Here is a 25,461-nt window from a genome sequence, read left to right as displayed (position 1 = left end):
GCTGAATATGACAATCGGCCAGCCTGGATGATGCCCACCACTGATGTAATGCTTTGGCCTTCTGTAGGGGGCATAGAACCACCCAAATGATGGCCAAAACTGAGGCCCTATGGGCTGATGCCTTGGGTATACTTGTGGAGCTTCTGTTTGAACTGTATGAGCCTGCTAGTGCCCTACTAGACTACCTTAAAATGATGCCTAAATCAGGGGTTAACTATGAGGATTAGACATGACCACGTGTGTGCATGTGACATGAATTGTCTTCTTTTAATGAAAAATGAGGTTATGGAAGTTTTGATAACTCTTCTTGGTTGATTTTTGAATAATTATACTCTCTCTCTCTCTCTCTCTCTCTCTCTCTTCAACACATCTTATGCAGTCCCCTCACGATTTTCTTTCATATACAGAGATGCCCCAGTGGAGATTGTGCAGAAGTATGTGTATCTAGGAGTCACTTTTATAGGCCCTTTGTTTTGCATGATCACAACTGCCACTGACCAACTTGCGAGGGGGCACGCCTCCCTAGCCCGTATGGAGAGACAGTGTTTCCAGGCACATTTCCAAGAACCCCGCACTAAGTGCTAGCTCTTTGATACTCTAGTACGACCAGCGGCTATGTATGGTGTAGCCCTTTGGGAGCCAGGCCTAGGGAAGGATCACTGGAGGAGCATAGAGAGGCTGCAGGTGATAATGTTGTCACGCATGATCAGGAGTAAGCCATTTGTACCGCATGACATTCTACATGCAGAGTTTGGGGTGGCTCCATTGGTTACATGGTTACAGATGCCCTTTTTCAGACTGTCACTTATATTTAGCATGTATACACGCTTGACAGAGATCGCCTCTCATGACTAGCACTAGAGTCCTCTATTCAATTATATGGCGAGAGGGAGAGAGAGCGATTAAGACGAGTTGGATTGCCCTCCTCCTAAGCGACACGGCAACCACCATTACCAACACATGCATGGTAAGGTAGTCGAGTGGTTTTATGCACATGGCATACAGATGGACCGTCTCCCCCTGTTTCAGCATCGCTTGGATTTCCCATACCTTGATCTCTCACGTCAGGAGATCAACCGGATGATCCGGTTAGATCTACTCGGGCTACACATATACTAGACAGGGTCTCCATCAGAGATTGGTAAGAAGTGTGAGTTCTACAAAGATCACTTCTTGAGACTCTCTGAGGATGGATTCTTTGAGATCCCGGGATACATACAGATACACGTCACATGCCATGCATATCATGATCGGCCAGCTCAGGGTATCCTCCCTTCGCCTCAGAGTAGAGACTGGTAGAGCTGAAGATATCCCACATGAGGAGAGGACATGCACAATAAGCATCACAGGAGCAGTAGAGGACGAGGCCCATTATATGCTCAATTGCCCGGCTTACTATGAGATACGGGGGAGATTCCATTGCCTCTTCCGAGAGGGATTCGGACCACTCACACGAGTGATACAGTTTGAGGATCAGAGGTGCTTGGGCATGTACTTGATGGAGCTCAAATGACACATTGATGTAGTGTTGAGGCAGCATGCTGAGAGACAGCCCCGGCTCCGACAGGACGCCTCACAAAGAGCCATCACAGATTCTTTGTGGTACATACATCCACGTCGGAATCTACTGCCCACAACAGTTCCTCTACTACGACATCAGAGCCCACCACCTGTACCCACGCTCCAGCTCTACGCCCCAGAGGAGTTCTTAGTGAGAGAGCTCGATCCATCTTGCAAGCCAGACGTCCCCAACCCAGAGCATCATGACCCTCTACCACACAGAGACAGATTCGTGAGTTTCTCCGCCGACATGTCACGCTCCCATCACAGAGGCATGACATTCACTCCACCATCAGATTGGGTCTGGCCGAGGCGGGTATCGACATTAGCTGATCATAGCATATTTCACTCTACACAAGATCATCTGTTGATCACATGTACTGTCAGATGTTTTCATTTTACTTTTTCTTTCAGTTTTCCATGGCTCAGTATATCCATGGTACCATTGTATTACTTTTGGTCTCATAGGCCCTTGGGGTCTTCCGTAGACGTTAATATAACTTTCTTTCTTTCTCTCAACACACTAGCAGAGATTGAGTTAAACACATTAGCAGAGAGACATGGGCATAGAGTGCAGGTAGGCTTCCAGAGGTCATTCTCTACTTTGGATCACATCTTCACCATGCGAGCCATCATAGTAGAGGCCAGAGCACGACACCAATGGGTTTACTGTGGCTTTGTGGATTTCCCCAAAGCATTTGATATGGTGCCTCAATCCACACTACTGTAGAGATTCCGGTACCATCAGACATGATGTGGGGGAAGCCCTCACCATAGCCACATCTTCCAGTAGGTGGCTTATAGAGTTTTGTTTCGGTTTTCAGTTTTCACATCCTTTTTTAAGTTTTTCCATGGCACTATATACCGAGGGTATCAATGTACTGTTCAAAGCCTTTTGGCTCTTTTGTGGACGCTAATAGATCTTTCTTCCTTTTTTCTTTCTCTTTGGTCCAACTTCCAAGGTCAGTTCTCTTTTTTTATCCTTTATGGGAGAGAAGATCCTCACAAAGAGGGAAATGAGGAAAGAAGGGTGAAATGTCTTTTCTTATAAAAATTTTCCAAAATTCAGATTTGTTTTTTTTTTTTTGGTGTATAAGGAGAATTTTGTATACAACTAAGAACTGCCTTTACAAAAGGCATTCCAAAACTAGAGAAAATAATTATGACAATAATGGACTTTATTTCTATTAGGGAAATCTAGGAGGTTTGGTGGAGTAGAATTCCTGGGATATGTTAAGTACTAGGGCTGGTTTTAACTTATGGGTCCTCAACAAAAATGCAAGAACAGGATTGGGATTTTGCCAATGCCTTATTTTGAAATTTCCAAAATTCTGTTTTTTTTTTTAATATCTAAGGAGGATTCCGTACACAACTAAGACCTGCCTTTACAATAGGGAGCTCGAAGGAGGATTTCCAAAATTCTGTTTTTAAAAATGTCTATGGAGGATTCCATACACAACTAAGACCTGCCTTTACATTAGGCAGTCCAAAAATAGATAAAATTATTATGACAGTATAAGACTTTATTTCTATTAGGAAAATCTAGGAGGTTTGGTGGAGTAGAAGGCTTGGGATAGGTTATGTACTAGCGTTGGTTTTAACTCATGGGTCCTCAGCAAAAAAACGCAAGAATAAGGTTTTGGGATTTTGCCAATGCCAAGTTTTGACAAGATTTATGAGTAGTGTAAGTGGACCATTGATGTGTGTGGTGCACATAGTTGCTTTAAAACACTTTTCATACGGAATGAAATTGTATGAAACATTTATCTCTTCGAATTCCATTTTTTTAAATACCTTTTTTCACGTCAGATCATAGAAAACTGGGCATAAAATTTGAGTCTATGACATGGACAGACTTTTACTATTACTTTGTTTATGAGTGCTGAAAGGATTTCGGAAGTTATTTTTGGAATGACGAAATGTGATCGACAGACGATGAATGCTTTTGCTTAGTTCTTGAATGGATGGTTGAATCTTGATTTTATGGCTGCTTGTGTTTTCTGTGAAGTAAAGTGATGCAAAGAAGGAATCCTGCTGACCTTTACACCCTCCTTGTACAAATTTTTATGAACCGTTTCGTACAGATTCAGAACTTACGAAACTTGTAGGAAAGATATTTCATGAAACCGGTCTTGAAAGGTCTTTGCAATCATGATGTTGCTGTACTGTTTTATTCCACTCCACAGTTGAGGGTGTCTGGTCTTAATTACTCTGATTGCTAGGTTGTGGGGCTTCTTTGAAAAAGGACCTGTAGTCTCCTGAGCTGGTCTGATGGATGGCAGTTGGATCATTGTCAGGTCTCTTCTTACCATCCTCCTTGACTTGAAAGAAAGAAGTGATAAGGGTCTTTGACCTTTCAGCTAGATGGGTTTCTTTGAAAAAGGATCTATATAGTCTCCCGAGTTGTCTTTGGGCTGATATGATGGATGGCAGTTGGATCCTTGTCGGGTCTCTTCTCACCATCCTTCATGACTTGAAAGAAAGAACTATTAAGAGGTTTTGAGCTATCAATGTCACTTAATGTCTTTAACAAACCATGTCCTCAGCTGACTGCGGAGGTATGTGGACCAAGAACCTCTGCATGCAATCCCAAGCCCATAGAAGGGATCTAACCAAAGGGGAGGATGGGAGATTGGCCCATCTGCCTAGCAAGGTAGGTACTTGGCATATGTGTTGCCAAGGCCACCCAACCTGGACATTGGGCCAAAAACATGCTGTACAATTCGTCAGGTTAACGGGCTGCTTTTTAATCTCATCTTTTGGCCAGGATCACTGTAAGTAATTCAAATGATTAACTAACACTGGCTCACGGTGCTTGTCCAATAATCCTCCGTTTGCTGTTTGCTTCTTTAGGGGTGTAGTATGTGGTTGTTTGGATGTTGCCTTCTTTCTCATCTTGACACATATATCTCCCTTTTGGATGACATCTTTTTGACTGTTAGTACGATCTCATTCTGGTGAAAGTGTACAATCCCCAGAAATTGCTGAAAAGTTCAGATGACTTGAGATATACAAGGCATCTTTTTAGATGAACCTGCTTCAATAATGCATGTAACTGTGTATAAAGACATGAGGATATGTTGATGTGTGGTTTCTCTTTTATGACTGTAGATTACAATGGCTCGAAGAAGCTTCCCAAAACTTACAGAGATGAAAATTTTTACATTAATAGTGTACCTTCCAACCGGGTAGGCTTTTCTTTCTGTTGTCATTTGTTTTTAGTTCTGAATAGGTAGAGAATTGAGTTCTTATCAATGGTAGAACATGGGGAGTTAATGCCAACATGTTTCTATGGTTGCAGTATGCGGAGAATGGCCTTATGGTGGACAATGCAGAGAAATTGAATTCAAACAAGTATGCTTTATGCATTTGTAATATTGTTTACTTTGAATGCATTATCTTGCATCAATGAATTATATTTGAAAGAGCACATCGTATGCTACACCATGTGCATAATATGTCCAATCTTTCTTACCATGCCCCACGGTGTAGTAGAAGAAACATCGATTCCCTCCCTGCTGCGTTTGCTCTTGTTGGAGATATTCACTAGTAATGTCCTCCTTGGCCTTTTCCTGAGGTGTTTTCTTAGGCTTGAATTCCATATCTTTCTTGCCTCCTAAGTGCTATGGGAATCTTTCTTTGTATCTTTGGTATTGTGAGCTCCCTTCTTCGATTGGGATGATGACTACTGGGTGGTGGATGACTGTTGTTGGGGTTTGGAGCTAGCTTGGATCTACTTGGGCTTACCTCTGTTCAACATCATTTCCTGATTCTCAGCGCGAGAGTAAGACCCATGTCATATGATTATTACGCACAATAAACCTAATGTTAGTATCCAACCCTCTAATGAACTGTTTCAATTCATCCTCCTCAGATATTCCCAATTGTTGTGTTGACATGATAACTCAATTAGAGTATGTCGGTACTAGAGACCCATTTTGGGGGAGAGTCTGTAGAACTCATCCTCAAGGTTGGTCATGTAATAGGGAGGTAGAAACTGTTTTTGAGGTTGCACACGAAGGTGCCCCATCCATACTGAGAAGGCCCTGTGATCGGGTGTACGTGTAGATCGGACCAATGTTGCCACCAGGTAAGTGCTTCGCTAGAGAGGTGAGGTGCTGCCAGGTGGAATCGGTCTTGAGGATCTGAAAGCTTAGCCAAAGGAAAATATGCCACAAATTGATAAATAAATTGCATAATGTCACAAGCGGGCACGTGTAATACAGAAAACTAGTGGCCCAAATCACAACATACATTCAACATCCATCGCAACATGAGCATGAATCAACGCATCTGTCACATACATCATGTACATATACATCCTGGAACCACATAAGATAATCTTGCACATGACACAGCACTAGGAGCTGAAGTTGGGCCAGCCCTCCCTCCTGAGTTATCTTTATTACCAACAGAGTGTTCTCTTGTACAAGATGCGGGTGCTCGGGAGTTCCACTCTTCAGCCAGCACCAGATTTATCCAAATCTTTGGAAAACAAAACAATACAAGCTCTCGGTCACCAACCAGAGCAAGGCAGTCACCAACTACCCAATAGCAAAAACAAATCCTCGGTCACCAACCAAGGCCAAAGCAGTCACCAACTGCTGTCCAAATAAATGTGAGTGAGAGACGGTGTGGAGCACGCGAAGAAACAGAAGCAAAATGTGTGAAGGCAAGGAGCAAAACGATGGAGCTCAAAATAATGAAGATAAGTTTGTTACAAAACTTAGGGCATATAATAACCCTAACTGGTGCCCGTTTCACATAATGGTAAGTTGGGCGCCTTATTGGGCGCGGGGAAAAAACCTCACTTAAAGTGAGTAAAAAGTGCCCGGCCGGTCCTAATACATTGGCCACTGCCCATAATAATGTCAGGACATTATTTCTAACACCCCCCTGCAGTGCCAATGTGGGTACAAGGCATGATGTCAATCACCAAAAGGAAGTAAGCCTAAAGCTTTGCGGAAAGCTTCAAACTTTTCTCGAGGTAAGGCTTTGGTGAAAATGTCTGCGACATTGTCATGTGTTGGACAATAGATCATGCTGATCTCCCCTGCATGAAGTCTCTCTCTGACATAATGATAATGAAGTCTCTCTCTGACATAATGATAATGTATCTCTATGTGTTTCGTTCGTGCATGAAACACAGGATTCCGTGCTACTGCAATAGCACTCTGACTGTCAGTGAGAATCGGAGTAGGCTCCTCCAATAAAGGATGAAGATCTGCCAAGAGTCTGCGTAGCCAAACACATTCCACTGTCGTTGTGAAAGCTGCCCTGTACTCAGCCTCACAAGACGAGGTAGCTACTGTAGATTGTTTCTTGCTCAACCATGAAATGCATGAGTGTCCCAAAAAGAAACAATTACCACTGGTAGACTGCCTTGTGTCGAAGTCACCAGCCCAATCTGAATCACTGTATGCATGTAAATGCAAGTCACCCCCCCTGGGAAACATCAAGCCATAAGACTTGGTGCCTTGCAAGTAACGAAACACACGCTTTACAGCTTGCCAATGAAGCATCCGTGGGCTGTGCATATATCTGCTCACCTGGGATACTGCATACTGAATATCCGGTCTGGTGTTGCACAAGTAAATCAGGCACCCAACAGCCTGACAATAGAGAATAGCATCAAAAGATTCACTGCCATCATGTACTGTAAGTTTCAGCCCTGGTTCCATAGGAGTGGAAATAGGCTTACAATCTTGAAATTTGAATCTTTCCAACAGTCTCTGTACATACTTCGACTGTAACATAAAGATACCCTTCTCACTTTGTATGAACTGTATGCCCAAGTAATAGTGCAACATACCCATATCTGACATCTCAAAAGCAGATTTGAGTTCGGACTTAAAATCTGAAATTTTATCCGCATCAGTACCTGTGAGCAACATATCATCTACATAAAGAATGATTATCAAAATATCCCCCCCATCTCTCTTGATGTAGAGGGTGCTTTCAGTTGGACTGTTGGTGAACCCCTGGCTAGTCAAAAATGCATCAATCTTTGCATACCAGGCACGCGGTGCTTGTTTTAAGCCATACAAAGCTTTCCTCAACTTGCACACCTTGTGCTCGTGACCAGACATAGCAAAACCAAGAGGTTGTATCACATAAACCTCTTCCTCAAGATCACCATTCAAAAAGGCTGTTTTTATGTCCAACTGATGTACAAACCAGCCATAATGTGCAGCCATAGCAACAACAACACGGATGGTGGTCATCCGAGAAGTGGGGGCAAAAGTTTCTTCATAATCTATGCCCTTTTTCTGAGCATAGCCCTTAGCAACCAGCCTTGCTTTGTACCTGTCAATGGTACCATCTGGTTTGCGTTTAACCTTATAAACCCACTTTGTACCAATTGCCTTCTTGCCAGGAGGCAAATCCACCAAATCCCATGTATGATTCTTATCAATAGAATCCAATTCAGCTTGCATGGCCTGCATCCAATGCTGATTTTCACTTGCATCTTCAAAACTCTCAGGTTCCTCTTCATCCATAATAGAACTCACCCAAGCTGACTCTGAAAAGTGAGAGCTTTCAGCCTCACGTGTACTCCTACGTGTCCTACCTGGTAATGGAGCAGCAAGTCTACTCTCTTGAAGAGTCTGTATAGCCCAACGAGGAATGGTTCTAGCTTCTTGCAAAGCTGTCCTCTCTTGTACAACAATATCCTCTTCTGCTTGCTGTATGTCAGGCTCAGCCTGGGGCTGATTTAAAGCATCAAACACCCGAGGTGGTGGCTGCAAATTCTGAAATTCAGCCGGTATATCAGCTGTGGTTCCTATGCCAATGGGTATCAACCCTTCAAATACATCAAAAGACTCCTGAGGTTGCTGAAATTTAAATTCAGCAATGGGTTGTGCTGAATTCTCTGCAAAAACAACATCTCTGCTCACAAAAATCCTCCGTGTGACAGGATTATAGAGACGGTACCCTTTACTTTGACTGCTGTAGCCAACAAATATGCACTTTATGGCTTTATCATCAAGCTTCCCACGAAGCTCCTGTGGTACATGTGCATAAGCCAAGCAACCAAACACACGAAAATAATCAACACTAGGTTTCCGATCAAACCAAGCTTCATAGGGTGTAACAGATTTGAGTGCCTTTGTAGGGCACCTGTTCAACACATGAGTGGCACACATAAGAGCTTCCACCCAAAACTTATGTGGCAATCCCTTTGCTTTCAGCATACACCTGGCCATCTCCATGAGTGACCTATTCTTTCGTTCGGCCACACCATTCTGCTGAGGTGTATATGGTGTAGTACACTGGTGTACTATGCCCTTCTCTAAACAAAAAGCATCAAATACTTTAGATAAGTATTCCCCCCCTCTGTCAGTTCTGAGAGTCTGCACTTTTTGTCCTGTTGCATTTTCAACCATGTTGACATAATGTCGGAAATGCATAAAGACATCAGATTTGTTCTTCAAAGCATACACCCAGGCATATCTGGAAAAGTCATCAATAAAAGTAACAAAATACCAATGACCTCCCAAGGATTGTGTCCTCATTGGACCACATACATCACTGTGAATGAGCTGCAATTTGCGGACAGCTCTAACAACTCTATCCTTTTTGAAAGCCTGACGATGCATCTTTCCCAAAATACATCCCTCACACACATGTCTGGGAGGAGTCTCTAAATTAGGTAGGGCATCTACCATTTTCAGCTTCTGAAGTGCCATGAGACTGCCATAATTTACATGCCCAAACCTGGCATGCCACAACTCTGCATCCTGCATAGCAGATGTAGAGGTAGAAACAACACATGCACTGTGCCTCTCATAAGGATCAAGACGGTACAAACCACGACATAAGGTCCCTGTAGCAACCAAAGCAAAGTCACTTTCCCTGTCACGGACCATACATTTAGTATCCTCAAAGGAAACAACCAGCCCTCTCTTTGCAAAAGAAGACAATGAGAGAAGATTCTTCTTTATCCCAGGCACATACAATACATCCTGAAGGAGAAATTCGGAGCCATTAATGGCTGTAAGCATAACATCCCCTGTGCCCTGAACTGGATAAGAAGCATTATTTGCACACGTAACCTTTCTGCCACATGAAGAAGGTACCATCTTGCCAAACAAATCCTTTCTGGACGTGATGTGCCTTGAGGCACCACTGTCAAAGAACCATACATCACCACTTTCACTCACACTGAGTGAATGAACCTGATTTGAGGGATCATAGCTGCAAGTAAAGAAGCACCAATCCTCTTCCACAAGATTGACTGTGGCATCATCTTTCTTGTTATCCACATCTGAAGAGTCTTCAACTGAATTACCAGACTCTTTCTTCTTTTCCTTGGCTATCCTCTTATGACATTCATGAATATAGTGACCTGGCTTCTTGCAGTAATGGCACTTACCCTTCTTTTTAGGTTTCTGTGCATCATCCTTCTCTTTACTAGATGGCTGTCCTGATTCTGACTTAGGCTTATATGCACCAGATTTTCCTTTGCCCTTGTTCTTGGCAAATAATGCTTGCTAACCACCTCTTTGCATGACATTTTTCCGAGTCTGCTCTTCCTGCAGCAAAAGTCCAACCAAATCCTGAAAGGATAAAGGGACTGGATTACCCCTCATGGACAAGTGAAGAGATGTATGAAAACCCAAATAAGAGCTCGGTAAAGAGTTAAGTGTAGTGGTGACCATCTCAGCATCAGAAATGATTTCATCAATATTCAAGAGCTGTTCTCTCAAATCCTGAATCTTCGTAAGATGATCCTGCATAGAATCACCCTCATCCATGCACAAGTGTGATAGTTCCCGCTTCAAAAAGGCAACTCTAGCCTCATTGCGAGCCTGATACATGTGCTCCAAAGTATCCCATGCAGCCTGAGATGTCCTGCATGAACGGATATGCGGAATAATGGACCTCTTAACTGAAAGTGCAATCAAAGAGAGTGCCTGAGCATCCCTGGAATCCCACCTAGTTTGTTCCTGTGTAGGTGCCTGAGGAACTGGTGGTACAACCTGCTGCCTGCCATGTTGTGGAGGGGTAGCTGGGGCCACCTGCATAGGCCTTGCCTCAGCTCCACTTACATAATTCCACAAATTCTTTGCAACTAGCAGATTCCTGAGCATAAAGCTCCACAGGGAATAGTTGGTTCCATCCAACTTATCTTCCTGGGCTAAAAACCCAAACACATCAGCAGTGTTCTGTGCCATGAGAGCAAACTGTAACCTGCAAAAGAGACTGACTGCACAAGAGTCCACAAATATTGCTCGAGACTGTCTGTTTCACACAGATAGACAGCACAGCAACAAAAGCCCCAAATTTCTGGTAGCTCAAATTTCTCTGATTCCCACAAAAAACCTGTGGGAGCTGTCACAGATTGTGCAGCAACATAAAAACAGCAAAAGCCCCAAATTTCGGACTTGATTTGCTGACAAAATTCACAGTTAAGCTCCAAAATACAGCAGGTAGACTCACCCGAGTTGCTGCTGCAGATTGCTGGGTACGAACTGATGCAGAAGACGGTACAATGCTGTACGGAAGGCTGTACGGACAGCAAACAGCAACCAGCAGGTGCTGTACAGAACTGTACGGACAGAAAACAGCAAATAGAGCTGTACGACAGCTGTACGGCTGCTGTACGATCAGAAAACAGCAGCAAAACTGGTCGTACAGACCTGTACGAACAGAAAAACAGCAACCAGCAGGCACACGTGCTGCACAGATGCTGTACGGCCTGTAGAAAAACGACCAGCACTGCTTTTTTTACCAGAACAGTGCCCGAGACACACAGAAAGCAGTCGCCCAGGTCTGTAGAAGGAGGGCGACCTGTTTTTCAGCACCAGAAGCAGGCGACCAGCACAATAGAGGTGTTTCTTCGCGACGAAAGTGCTTCACCAGCAGTAGGGAAGGCGGAAGCAGGAACAATAACCAGCTCTGATACCAATTGTGAGTGAGAGACGGTGTGGAGCACGCGAAGAAACAGAAGCAAAATGTGTGAAGGCAAGGAGCAAAACGATGGAGCTCAAAATAATGAAGATAAGTTTGTTACAAAACTTAGGGCATATAATAACCCTAACTGGTGCCCGTTTCACATAATGGTAAGTTGGGCGCCTTATTGGGCGCGGGGAAAAAACCTCACTTAAAGTGAGTAAAAAGTGCCCGGCCGGTCCTAATACATTGGCCACTGCCCATAATAATGTCAGGACATTATTTCTAACAATAAAGCCAAGCCTCGGTCACCAACTAGGGCCAAAGCAGTCACCAACTGTTGTCCAATGAAACCAAGCCCTTGGTCACCAACCTAGGCTTAACAGTCACCAACTGTTCCTTAGTTTCACAGCTGTCCACATGATTGTGCAATTCAGCAGCTCCAAACAGGCCAAAACAACACTTAGACCAATCGTTTTGCATCCCATGAAGCTGTGTTGAAGCCTGGCACAACTTGTGTCTGCTCCATCTCAAAGAAACCCATGAAGTATGGCTGAGATTTGCTGTAATTCAGTACAACCAGCCAAAAGAGAAGTTTTAGGGAGAAATTATGCAACTCGAATGGCCCTTGTAGCCTGTATACATCCCAGTTAGCACTAGAGAAAAGAGGAAATGTTGTCGACCAGCCCTGTAGCTGATGTTTCAACAGTCGACCATCCACATATTCACAGTTCCATGAGTTGGCCAGCTGTCTGGCAACAGTAGATGTGGCTGAGATTTGCTGTAATTCAGTACAACCAGCCAAAAGAGAAGTAGTAGAGAAGTGGACCAGCTTTAGGGAGAAATTATGCAACTCGACTGGCCCTTGTAGCATGTATACATCCTAGTTAGCACTAGAGAAAAGAGGAAACGTTGTCGGCCAGCGGCCAGCCCTGTAGCTGATGTTTCAACCGTGGACCAGCCACATATTCACAGTTCCATGAGTTGGCCAGCTGTCTGGCAATAGTAGATGGAGTCGGCTAGCCACCACACAGGTCTCTTCCTTGTTGTTCAACAGCCCTATGTTCCCTAGAGAAGGAGTAGATTAGCTCTCTTGGCTGCCCTTCCTTGCTCCACACCCCAAGCACCGAGAAAAGCAACTTGTGTCTGGCAAAATAGCCCCCAAGGTCACTTTTAGCAACTCGTGGGTTTCTGGTCCATGCCTGGGCGCCCAAACAAAATTGGTCCCGGTTCATTAAAATGGTCTAGCTCGATGTGAACTCTCTTATAAATTATAAGTTTGTTTGCCCAAACTTTAAAGAATGTGAACCTGCAACCGTAGACTTTAGCAAACAAATAAATAATAATTAAATAAGGTTGAGTGTGCACACTTACCACCTGCAAAACACATAAAATTCACCCTTTTAGTCCCAAATAGGTCTGCACACGTGTGTCCACGGGGTGTCCAGGCATCCACGATGCCCGTGGACATTCATAGGCAAAATACCATGCAATAGCAAAAAAACAAGTCACACATGCAAGTGCACTTCACAGGAAAATGCTTGTGCGCGATGATTTGGATTAAATCTCCCAACTTGCCATCTCGTACACCAAAAGTGTCGCGACCGTGGGCACCATCCATGTTGGATCCAAATGTTGTACTCACTAGAGCCATTGCCCTTGCATGAGCCCAGCTAACTCACCAAGATCACCAACCCTTCCATGAGTTAACATACTCACTGAACAGAGTCACCAACTCTTTCATGAGTTTATGCAGACACTAGGGTCACCAACCCTTGCATGAATGCATAACTACAATAGTTAGAGTCACCAACTCTTCTTACTGACTTAGAGTCACCAACTCTAATCACTCATTAAAGTCACCAACTTTTACTTGAGTAAATCCATCATTCTCCAAGAAATCCTTTCGCATGACACAGATCTTTGGAGGATTGTGACACATAACTGTAGAGTGGTGGTTGGGGTGGTGGAGGAACTCGGACCTTGTTGTGGTAAGGTAGGGAGAATTCACAGCATGTTTGTTTGCATGGATGCTATCAACTACTGGTTTTGGAGTTGCGTAGCGTCTCGATCAAGCCTTTGTTGGTGTTTGCAGGCTGTTTGGCTTGCCTGGCTTTGGTCTTCTCAGCCATGCGTTTGGTGTCCTCGGCCCTTCGATCATCATCAAGCCTTTTTGGCTTCTTCTTTTGCCTTTGTTGCTCCATGATGACGAACAATCTTTCAAGTTCTGAGAGTTCTTTTGGCTTTTCAACAATGTCCTTGGCTTTTTCAGCCTCCTCTTTAGCTTATTTTTCTTTGGCTTTCACTTCTTGTTTAGCCTCAATTGGTCGCCTCAATAATCTATTTTGTTCCAAGATCGCTTTGGCGAAATCTTCACTAAACTTTGGAAGCGTTTCTGTGGTGTTGGTGTCCTCTTTGTTGATCTCTCCTTCCATATCTTCTTTGTAGCTTTTGAGGAAGTCTCTCTTGACATTGTGGAGGCGTGGATGGTTTTTCTTGACGACGGCAGTTTTACCATCCATGGAATGCTCTCACTTTTGGGTAGCTAAGCTGGGTCACAATCTGTAGCTTTGATACCAATGTAGCATGCAATAGGTTAACCATCATAACACACAACAAAGCTGCCTTTAAATCTGTGAGTTTATGCAATTCACTTTACTTTGAGAGAGGAGAGTAGAGAGAGAAAAGTTAGATAGTTGACACCAAGTTGGGTCCCAATTACCCATTGCCCCCCCCCCCCTCGCCCCGCGCGCGGGCCTTGCAAGCAGGACTATTTGCTTGTATTTCTTTGGAGAGCTTTGTACAATGATAATGAATGATGACTGAGGACTACCCAACGCAAGGACTATGCAGGCTTACACACACACACACACACACACACACACACACACACACACATACACACACACAAAGACACGTGTATATATATGTATATATTTATATATATATGTGTGTACATATATATACATGTGTGTGTGTGTGAATGTATGTTTTAATGTGTAAATGATGCATGTTTAATATTGTTTTGCAAGCAAGGCAACATATTTTTTGCATCCCTTCCCCTCCCTCCCTTGTATGGAACGTTTTTGAAGCGTCGGGTATTTGAAAGAAACATTTTTGAAACATTTCAGAAACGTGTTTCAAAAAACCCGTGGCAACTATGGGACCCACGACATACGACAAAATGTTACATACGACAAAACCCGTGGCAACTATGGGACCCACGACATACGACAAAATGTTACATTGATGTAGAGTCAGTGTATGACATAGCACTCCCATGACATACATACATATATATATATATATATATATATATACGTACGTATGTATATATGTAATATGTATATATATATGTGTGTGTGTGTGTGTGTGTGTGTGTGTGTGTGTGTGTGTGTGTGTGCATATGCATACGTATACGTATATGTATATGTATGTGTGTGTATGTGTGTACGTATTAGGACATACGACAAAATGTTCCTAAAAAGGGTAATCCTACTGTGCAAATGTTGTAGTGATGTAGAGCCAGTGTGTCACATAGCACTCCTGTGCAAAGTGCATGTGACAATACATACACATACACATAAATATATACGTGCACACGCATGGGCACGCATACACGTGTGTGTGTATGCATGTATGTATGTATGCATAGATAGATAGATACACGTTACACACACACACACACACACCCCCCCAACACGTGTGTATATATATGTTTTATATACACATAGGCTTTTTTTAAAGTAATTCTTATATTACCGGTGGGAAACCTCATTGCAAGGTGAAAACCCACAAACAAAACATCATGATACAAGGATTTGTATAGTGGCCAAGGATTTGATTGCCTAGAAGCAATCAAAGAAGGCCATGTACTCCTGGTCGTCTATTTGTTGCAATTTTCGGCAGTCATGTAGAGGCTATCTCAACAAGCGTACACACACACACACACACACACACACACACACACACACACACACACACACATATATATATCTATGTGTGTGTGTGTGTGAATAGTCTTGCGTCTGCTCTCTCTGCAACGTCATATATATAAAACATAAACTTGTAAGATGTAGGTTTCGTTCCAATACCGACGATCATGGATAGAGAATTGTTTATCGCGGTAATGGTTATTGTGGATGGTGCGAGGGGTGGATGGCCAAATAGGGTATACGTCTCCCAAGACAACGCGGCGTTGTGGCTTTCTGTGGTGTCAGACAAGGTGGGCCATGCAAGTAGGTGGTCTTTCTAAGAGAATTCTAGCTCAAGGCAAGCAGGTTCCATCACTAGTTTTGTTTCAAATGCATTCAGTTAAACATGGATATGATTTCGGCACCATTCAATCATGCAAATTCTTCACACACAGGGATGGATTTGTTAGGTGGAAAGTGAAAAAAACATGGGTAGAAAATACGAGTAGTAAGCGGTAAGTTGTTTTTCAAAAGTCGGATGTCGTGCGGTACAACGAGATATGATGGCTGAGAAAATATTTGGCCTTGTGATGGAAGCATGTCATGGCATCGAAGAACGTGTTATATTTGCATCCCTCTTGTGGAGGGTCTTCATGCTTTGGTTTCGGGACGTCTAGCTGGTAGAATAGATCAAGCTCTATCATTGGGGACCCCTCTAGGGCGGAGGACCCTGGACCGCTAGTGTGGGGGCTGGACTTTTGATGTGGAGAATGCATAACGATTGAAGAATTTGTAATGACTCTTTGGGAAGTATCTTGTCGGATCTACCTCTCGGTATGTTAACTAAGTAATGCATCTTCATGACGTCCGAGTTCTAGTAAGTAAATGCCTAGGCATTTTTGATTGTCAAGCTGTATCACTTGTGCAATGGACCAAAACCTTGACGGAAGAGGCAGTGGAATCTCCCCCATATCTCATTGTAGGCCCGATAGCTAAGCATGTTGTGTGCCTTATCTTCCACATGTCCTATGGTGCATACTCTGCATATTTGATCCTCGTGCAAGGTATCATCAACCTTGGCATTTTCGACTCTAAGGTGGCGAGAAGACACCTTGAGTTGGCCAATCAGAATACACGTAGCATGTCTGTACGTATCTTGGAATTACAATGAAACCACCCTTGATGACTCTCAAATAGTGGTTCTTATAAAACTGATTGTTCGTGCCAAGCTTGGAGGAAGGAGACACCCATGTCTGATGTATGTTAAGTTGCAGCAGGTCCAACCAGATGATTCGGTTGATCTCTTGACGTGAGGGGTCCAAGAATGGAGAGTCCTTACTAGACTGAAAAAGGGGGGAGACGGCTCATCTGGAGGCCGTGTGAATTAAACCAGTTGACTACCTTGGAGTACTTTGCTGGTGAGGATAATGATGGCGATGGTGCTGATGAGGTGGAGGGCCATCCAACCAACCTAGCCCGCTCCCTATCAATAGTGTATACATGCTGGACATAGGTGATGGTTTGAAAGAGGGCATCTATGGCGAGGGGGGCTACCCCAAACTCTACCTGTACAAGTAGAACCTTATGTGGTGCCGACATCTTGCTTCTGATCATGCATGATATCATCATAACTTCTAGCCTCTATGCTCCTCGGGGCAGCCTTCCCTAGCCCCGGTTCCCAAAAAGCTTCACCATACATGGCTGTTGAGAGAGAGAGAGAGAGAGAGAGAGGTTAATATATATAAAAGACCCAAAGGGTCTATGTGACCATTAGTGATACAATGACTCCATGGATATATTGAGCCATGGAAAAATTATTTGAAAGAAAAGGAAAAACGACTTATCACTAGTGTACATAGATGTGATGTTAGCATGTGACATTGTACGGGAGGAACTAGCCATGATCAACTGATAATGATGCTCTCATTAGCCAATACAGATCTGACGGCCGAGTATTTGGTCTCTGTGATCTAAGCATATCATAGCGTGCAAGAACCTCCTAGATCCGCCTCTGTGTCATGGAGGCTCATGGTGCTTTGGGTCGAGGATGTGTGGCGTGCAGAATAAATTGAGATCTACCACTAAGGACCTATTTGGGATGGAGGACTAGACAACTAATGTGGGCAGTGGGCTCTCTTTGGTGGAGGCTCATGGGGCTTTTGGTCAAGGATGTGTAGCCTGCAAAATTGATTGAGATCTACCATTGAGGACCTTTTTCTAGACAACTAGTGTGGGCAGTGGCTCTCATGTGGATGCACGACGAATGAAGAAATCTATAATGGCCCTCTTGGAGTATGATGTCGGGTGTGCCTCTTGGTATGGTGTCTCTGTAATGCATTCTTGTGATGTCTGAGCTCTAGTAAGTGCATGCCTTGGCATCTGTAATCATCAAACGTTATCACGAGAGAGAGAAAGAAAGATATATTAAGCGTCTACTAAAGACCCAATGGGCCTATGAGACCAAAGTGATACAATAATGTCCATGGCATATCTCATCATGGAATGGAAAATAAAACAGAAAGAAAACATAAACATAGATATCTCACTGGGGTGATACAAAGAGAGAAAATGAAAATGAAAAATGAAATCTGTATCAAGATCTTCGAAAGGCCAAAATGACCTATGAGACCAAAAGTTATAGTAATCTGGTCAGATAAAGTACAAATGTCAGTGGTGTGTAAAAGAAAAAAGTGAGAAAAGATCTAAAGATCTATAGATGTAGAGATCAAGAGTAACATGGGAAACATGGGAAACCTGGGAAGCAACTAAAGTGTCCACTGAGAGACATCTCTGGGCGCGTGAGGCTCATGAAGTGAGGGTATAGACGGGCCCTGAGTGGATGAAATCCCTCGTAGGTTGCTGAAATCTTACATTCTACCCCACTTAAAAAAGTGCGAGATATCCTCATCTCGCCAAAATAGAGGATAACTCATTTTCTTAAGATCCAATTTATTCTGGGGTTCCTTATATTCTGGTCAATCCAACAGAATACTGGGATAAATATCCCTTATATAGAATTCATCATTAAATAACAATTCATTCAGATCATATCATTCATATCTTTAACACGATAATAGTCCATTAGACCGAAAAATTTCTTTCTAAACTTTCCTCCACGGAAATTTCAGTTAAGTAAGATCTTAATTTGTCATCCCTTAACTTGATCTACCGTGTCAAGTGTTAACAACAGCAATTTGACAGCACAATCCACTAATCTCATAACGATTTACTGAAATCATTAACATCATTCCAGTTATGAATATCATCACAGGGACTCGTCCCATTTATCCTCATTGTGGTTTCGCTCAGCTTATTACATTTCACAACCAATTTTCAGGGATCATCATTTTTCAATCAGAATCCAAATCAATTCATCAGTTCTCAAACAGAATTAAAAATCATATCAACCACATTCAAATTCATCAACTGGATAGCATTAATGCTTAGAATTTCAAGTCTTTGATTTACTTGTATATACTGTCGGTAAAGAGCTGCAGTTATACCCTCGGTATATACGGGTAGTCATGATACTTGGAACTATAAGGTAAATACCATCATGTCTAGGTCTCAAGCAAGTCAGGGTTCCATACAATTGCGGTACTTCCATTTGAAGACCCAATTGCTAACTTACAAATTTTCAGTTTGAATATCTATTTGTATGAATTATATCACACAATTACAACCTTTTTGTGCTTCTTGATAAATTTTTGACATATTTGGCTTCTCGGTTGATCCTCATTAACCAATTCGCTCTGATACCAACTATAAGATCCCTGTTCCCACCGCGCAACGGATTCGGGGTGCTAGCAGCGGAAGTAACACATCTTGCGCGGGTCAGGGTCTCACACTCGCGGCCTCGTCCACGGATATCCGGACAAGAGACTAATCCGTCGGTTTTTCCAAAACCGAACCCGGAAAAACTTCCCTTATCCGGAAAGCACGGGCGATTCCACCAGGATAACTCTTTACTCTAACGTAGTTAAGATCATTACTGATCAAACTGATCCGACTGCACCTCTAACGGTACTTGGTCAGATCAAGGAAGAAACTTACACTTGGATCATTGGGATCAACACTTTTTTCTCCATCAAGAGGCACAGCCGTTGATTCCTATCCATAGAACAATTACTATCCGGGATTTACTTCATCTATCGTAGTAATAGAAATTAAATCTCGATTTACGGATCCATCAGTCCAGCCTAACCCCATCCAGTCCCATGTGTTAGCCAACCTCCCAACCACTGTAGTGATAAGATCCAATTAGGAATTTGATTAGGTTTTGTCCCGGGTACCAGGAAAAAGAGTTCCTAGGCTCCCTAGCCGGAAGTTCATACAAACATAAAACTAGTCACACCACTTACATACCCAATATGAAATTGCCTTTTTCTCAGCATCAACTATCTTTCAAACAATCCTTTAATGAAACCATTATGTCGCTCTGATGACAATCCTCAAAGTCTCTGGTTGAATCCTTATTTCTCGTCATTCATTCATCGGTGTACTTATGGCATCATTGGTAACCAGAACGCTCCACCTGTTCACTCAGGGGCCTTTTCCATAGTTCCTAGCTCATAGTAACCGGCAATATATTCATATAACAGAATGGAATCTCCGTGGAAGATCAGCAAGATCAACCCACAGATCCATATAAAAGAGCCATGGACTCATCCGTTGAGGACCAGCAAGGTCAATCAACCAGATCCATGCCCGGTTTCAGAAAACAACTCTTACTCCTTGTTCCAATATCTTCCTCGACGCACGTGTGGGTATCTTCGGCGACCCAGAGCCCGAGCACTTGTTAGCATCCTCTAGGATCCTTCGCAGGTGACCTAGCGCTTCACTCATAGGCCGTTTCCTTGGTCCCTAATCCACCGTACCGGAAGCTCACCATTTAAATCGAACCGAGGCTGGTTAAGACCTGGGCCGACCTTGTTACGCGAGACGTCCTCCATTGACTCTCCGTCAGCAGTTGCAACTTTATCAGTTCGGTCTTCATGACCTTAATCCTCAAGACGGTCAAAATGCTTCCCCAGCATTCTTGACATAAAACAGTCATTTACAAACAGTCACAAAATACAGTTTCTATAACGAACTCTCGTCTTTCCACATTATCCACTCTCGGACCACATTACTTATTCCCTATTCCATTCAATCCCACCACTCTCACATTCAGTGCCCTAATCTTCCTTCTTTTCTCCTCTTCGAGTGTGTCATTGATGATATTTGGGGATGATGGTGGGGTCTGTTGCTTCTTGGCAACCTCAATCCAGCTGCCTATTCTTCCACTTGTTTCCATGTCTTCTTAATCATCTCGGCCCATGTGGTTGCCTGGTTTGCCTTCTTCTCCTCTTGTTGCTGGAGGGTCTTCATTTTCTCTCTAAGTGTATTCAGTTCATCATTGAGGGATAGCTGAATTTCTCCGTCTTCGAATTGAGTACGTGCCCTGAAGGTCTCGTTTTCCACTTTAAGGGTGTCGATTGGGGCCTCTAGCTCCGTGATTACTGAGGTATGGTGGCTAGTTTTTGCGTCCAACATTTGGACCATTTCCTTCTGCATCTTGCTTAGCTGAGTTGCCATGTATACCAACATGTCTGCCTTCCACCTATCCATCTCCTCTTGCATGGAGGCATGCAACCCACGCATAAGGTCATCACTGTCCTTGTTCTCCCCGAGCTTCTTTTGTAGGTGCTCAATGTCTGTATCCTGCATTTTCCGTACTTCTCTCATAGTGGTCAGGCATGTTTTGATATGGGGGTCGCCGATCTTGTGCGTGCTCGCCCAAATCGAGCTGTATTTCCTCTCCTTCTCACCTCTAGTCCTTGTTGCCGGCGAGCTGTTCATGTTGGACTGAAGGGTTTCCCCTTCTAGTATTGATTCTGGTCCTCAGTTGGTGCCAGGTGGCCCCCATAGGTGGCCAGCTACAAGTGGGGAGGTAGGTATAGGCGACAAGAGGGAGCAGCAGATAAGATTATGTTGCTGCCTTAGGGACCTGAGCGGGTGGAGGAAAAGGGGGCGTAGGGAGTGAAAGCCTGCACAGCGGGCGGGTGGGTAGGGAAAAGGGGGCACAGGGAGAGAGAGCTGGGGCAGTGGGTGCTGGGGGAAAGGGGGCGCAGGGAGTGAAAGCCAGCGCAGCTGTAGCTGGGGCAGCGAAGGGAGAGAAAGCCGGCGTAGCGGGCGGACAGGGAAAAGGGGGCGCAGGGAGAGAAAGCTGGCGCAGCTGCAGCTGGGGCAGCGAAGAGAAAGAAAGCCAGCGTAGCTGCAGCTGGGGTAGCGAAGAGAGAGAAAGCCAGCGCAGCTGCAGCTGAGACAGCGAAGAGAGAGAAAGGAAGCTGCACTTTCTCTCTCTTTGCTGCTCCAGCTGCAACTGCGCCGACTTTCTCAACTGCGCTTCCTTTCTCTCTCTTTGCTGCCCCAGCTTCAGTTGCATTGGCTTTCTTTCTCTTTGCTGCCCTAGCTGCAGCTGCGTCGCCTTTCTCTCTCTTTGCTGCCCCAGCTGCAGCAGCGTCGGCTTTCTCTCTCTGCCCCAGGTACAGCTGGGTTAGAGAGAGAAGGAAAGAAAGAAAGAAAGCTGTATTAACGTCTACTGGAGGCCGAACTCGACCTATGAGAGAGAGAGAGAGAGAGAGAGAGAGAGAGAGAGAGAGAGAGTAATATTAATGTCTTCAAAAGATCCAATGGGTCTATGACCTGCAGAGGGGGAAAGCTGGGGCAGTGAAGAGAGAGAGAGGAGGCGCAATTGCAGTTGGGGCAGCGAAGAGAGAGAAAGGAGGCGCAGGTGCAGCTGGGGCAGAGAGAGAGAGAGAGAGAGAGAGAGATTAGGTGTCTACTAAAGACCCAATGGGGCTATGAGACCAAAGTTATACAATAATGTCCATGGCATATCTCATTATGGAACGGATAATAAAATAGAACAAATCAAAACTATCTCATTGGCGTGATACAAAAGTGTCCTTGGAAATCTCATCATGGAATCCAAAGAGCATGAAACATGAACAATGAAAGGAGCATCAGCCCCCAATAGATAGTATACCATTGTCCAAAATATTGAGCATGGAGCTAATGAGTATGATTGAGAGATCTCCCTCAGATATGTCACGTGGAAAGGTAGCTCAATGGCGATGGAGCATGCTAGGGATCTGGAGTTGATGGAGTCTGGCTGACGTCTGGGGGGTTGGGGGCGTCGAGCACGCTGGAATATGGAGGCCCTATTTTGTTACGCATCATACGGGAGACCATCATGACCCGGAACCTCTCAAGTCATTGCCAATCCTCATCGGATAAATCTGGCCCCTAGAAGGTTGCGCCATACATCAAGGCTGGTGTGACGACGGTGTCAAAAAGCCAACCCTTTGTCCTAGGCTCTTGAAAATGTTCCTGGGAGCACTGCTGGCCAAGTAAGCTCAAGGCTGCATGTCCCCCTGTCACTTTGGCATGTGTTGCGAAGCGTGGGCCACTGAAAGTGACACCAAGGTAGACATAGGATGAGACAATCTCCACTTGATCCCCTTTGTATGTGAAGCTCAGTTTGGATGTGAAGGGGCGGGGGTATTTTAGACATGGCCTTGAAATCACTAAGGTTAACAACGTGGTCCCGCTGAGTATAAAAATCTTGTAAGGCCTCCAAATGTTTCTGAAGCCCCTGTGCTGAATTTGAAAGGAGGACGACGTCATCTCCATAAAGTAGCAGTGGGATATGCATGCCAGTGTGGGACCACTCCCGCCTAATCTATCAATGAAGTTCGAGATCTCATCAATGTAGAGGCCAAAAAGAGTGGGTGATAAAGGGCAAGCTTGTTTCACCCCAATAGTGTTGGAAATCTCTTGGAATCTACCTTCTAGGGCTCTCACTCGTCCGGTGCTAGACTCATAGAGGGCAATGATGCTCCAAACCATGTTAGATGCGACTCCTAACTTCTGTAGACACTGTAGGAGTCGGGCTTGGGGTAGAGTATCAAAATCTTTGTTGAAATCCACAAAGTGGTAGTAAATCCTCTGATATCATGCTCTACCCACCTCAATGATGGAACGAAGGGTCAAGATGTGGTCAAGGGTAGAGTAGCTCTTTTGAAATTACACTTTCTTATAAGGTGAATTCGGGCATGTTCCTGGACTCATCTAGGTATATATATAGCTCGTCCGAAAGCCTGCTTGTCATGAGGCTTTGCATCCTTGTCTCTCTACGAATGAACTGAGCTTCGCCTCTAGCACCGATCCATAGAGTTTGGCCAATGTGTGGCCAACCATGATTGTGCTGTAAATATTAGGATCAAATGGATCTTTGGCTTTGAGGATGGGGCTAATGGTGTTAGCGGACCAAGAGGGTGGAAAATCTTCACAAAGGGCTCTATTGAACATGTAGGCTAGTAGAGAAGTGACTGCTTTTTTGGTGGATATTTTAAGTAAATTTGTTTTCTTTCTTTTGTAGCAGAATTGACACGGAAGTTTTGGATCTGCTGCCGGATGACCAAGAAACCACTCAAAAGCAAAAAGCTGTCTATCACTGGGACAAGGTGTGTTTGTGGTTATGGTCGGTCTTAGAGATTGAAAGCTTAATTTCCATGTCAATGCTAGCAGAATGGTTTTTGTATGGCTATTCTTGTTAGCATCAAAGTCAAGCTTTTGTGACCTTTGAAAGGTCTTGATTGTTGTTGTTTTTTGGTCTTTTGTTTGTGTATCAGAAACACAAAAAATTTGTGAAGCTGCATCATGGAGAGAAGATAACAGTTACTGGAAAGGTCGGTTTTTCTGTTCTTGTACACCTTTTGAAAGTAAGAGGGATGCTTTCATTCTGTATTTAATCTGTATTAGGTCTTAGTTTGAGTAGTCATGGAGAAAAGAAATTCCGTTCTTTTAAGTTGCTACAAAGCTGGATTCTCCCATGAAAGCATATGTACATTGTCTACCTCTTCAGCATGGAACATGGTAGCATGCTAATTATTGCGGTCAATGATGCTGGACACCTGTGGTCTATGTTGAGTTCAGTGTATCTTTTGTATGATGTATTGCTGTGAGCCGTGATATAAAATGTGTACACATACTCCCAAAGAATATGATTTTATACTTCCGAAGAATATTATTTTACAGGGTTGTGTCTGTGATCCAATTCAGTGATCTTTGACAACTGGTTGTTGTTGATCGTGTTTGTAGTGGCACTCCTTAATATACATCTTGGTGGTCTTCGTTTGGGGACTATGAGCAATGGTCTCTCTTGATCCCATGCTCCTTGGAGTAGCCATTGAATTCACTTGATGTAAACTCTTCTCCTTGCTTCTTTCTGAAACTTCTTCAGCTTCTTTCTTGTCTCATTCTTGATATACGAGCATGGAAAACTGGATTCCGTGCCACGGCCATAGCACTTTGACTGTTAGTGAGTATGATGGTGGGTGATTGCTGACACTCACAAAGATCTCCAAGTAATCTCCTCAGCCATACATAGTCTACCGTAGTAGGGTGAAAGCTACCCTGTACTTAGCTTCATAGGTAGATGTGGCAATTGTGGGTTGTTTCTTGCTCAACCAAGATATGCATGAGCTGCCAATTCCCATTGGTAGATTGCCCTATATCATAGTCACCTGCCAGTTGATGCCTAGATAATAGTGCAATAGACCCAAGTCTGACATCTCAAATGATGCCCGTAATTCAGCTTTGAAAGGTGAAATTGAATTCTCATCATTTCTAATCAGCAACATGTCATCCACATAAACAATGAGCACAAGTAAAATCCTATGATGCTCTTTTACATAGAGTGTGCTTTCTGTTGGACTATTCCGGAAGCCCTAGCTGCCCAAATAAGAATGTATTTTCTCATACCAAGCTCTAGGAGCTTGTCTGAGACCATAAAGTATTTTCCTGAGCTTACACACTTTAGCTTTATGGCGAGGCATCACAAACCAATGGGATGACTCACATAAACGTCTTTCTGCAAGTCCCTATGTAAAAAAGTTGTCTTGATGTCCAACTGATGCACTTTCCATCGATGATGGACAACCACTGCAACAACACATCTAATAGTGGATAACCTAGAAGTCGGGGCAAATGTCTCATCATAATCTATACCTTTCTGTTGGGCATAGCCTTTGGCAACCAGTCT

General features: G+C 43.8%; 1 protein-coding gene across 5 annotated transcripts in view; it reads left to right on the top strand.

Moving 5' to 3' along the window:
* The window catches only part of LOC147624411 (putative DEAD-box ATP-dependent RNA helicase 29), a 54,045-nt gene that overhangs the window by 13,143 nt on the left and 15,441 nt on the right, over positions 1-25,461 (top strand). For 2 of the 5 annotated variants that reach the window (XM_086819398.1, XM_086819400.1), the window contains 4 exons: positions 4,672-4,748; positions 4,862-4,914; positions 23,800-23,881; positions 24,050-24,106. In XM_086819398.1, the coding sequence (XP_086675524.1) occupies positions 4,672-4,748; positions 4,862-4,914; positions 23,800-23,881; positions 24,050-24,106 (269 nt within the window). Of the gene's footprint in view, positions 1-4,671; positions 4,749-4,861; positions 4,915-23,796; positions 23,882-24,049; positions 24,107-24,282; positions 24,321-25,461 lie in introns of those variants that run through there. The other 3 variants (XM_086819396.1, XM_086819399.1, XM_086819401.1) reach the window with 2 other exon arrangements.

The sequence above is a fragment of the Cibotium barometz genome, chromosome 25 (assembly GCF_041138505.1).
Source record: "Cibotium barometz isolate CiBa-2024 chromosome 25, ASM4113850v1, whole genome shotgun sequence".
Taxonomy (NCBI): Eukaryota; Viridiplantae; Streptophyta; class Polypodiopsida; order Cyatheales; family Cibotiaceae; genus Cibotium; species Cibotium barometz.
This window is presented reverse-complemented; position numbering and strand designations above follow the sequence as displayed.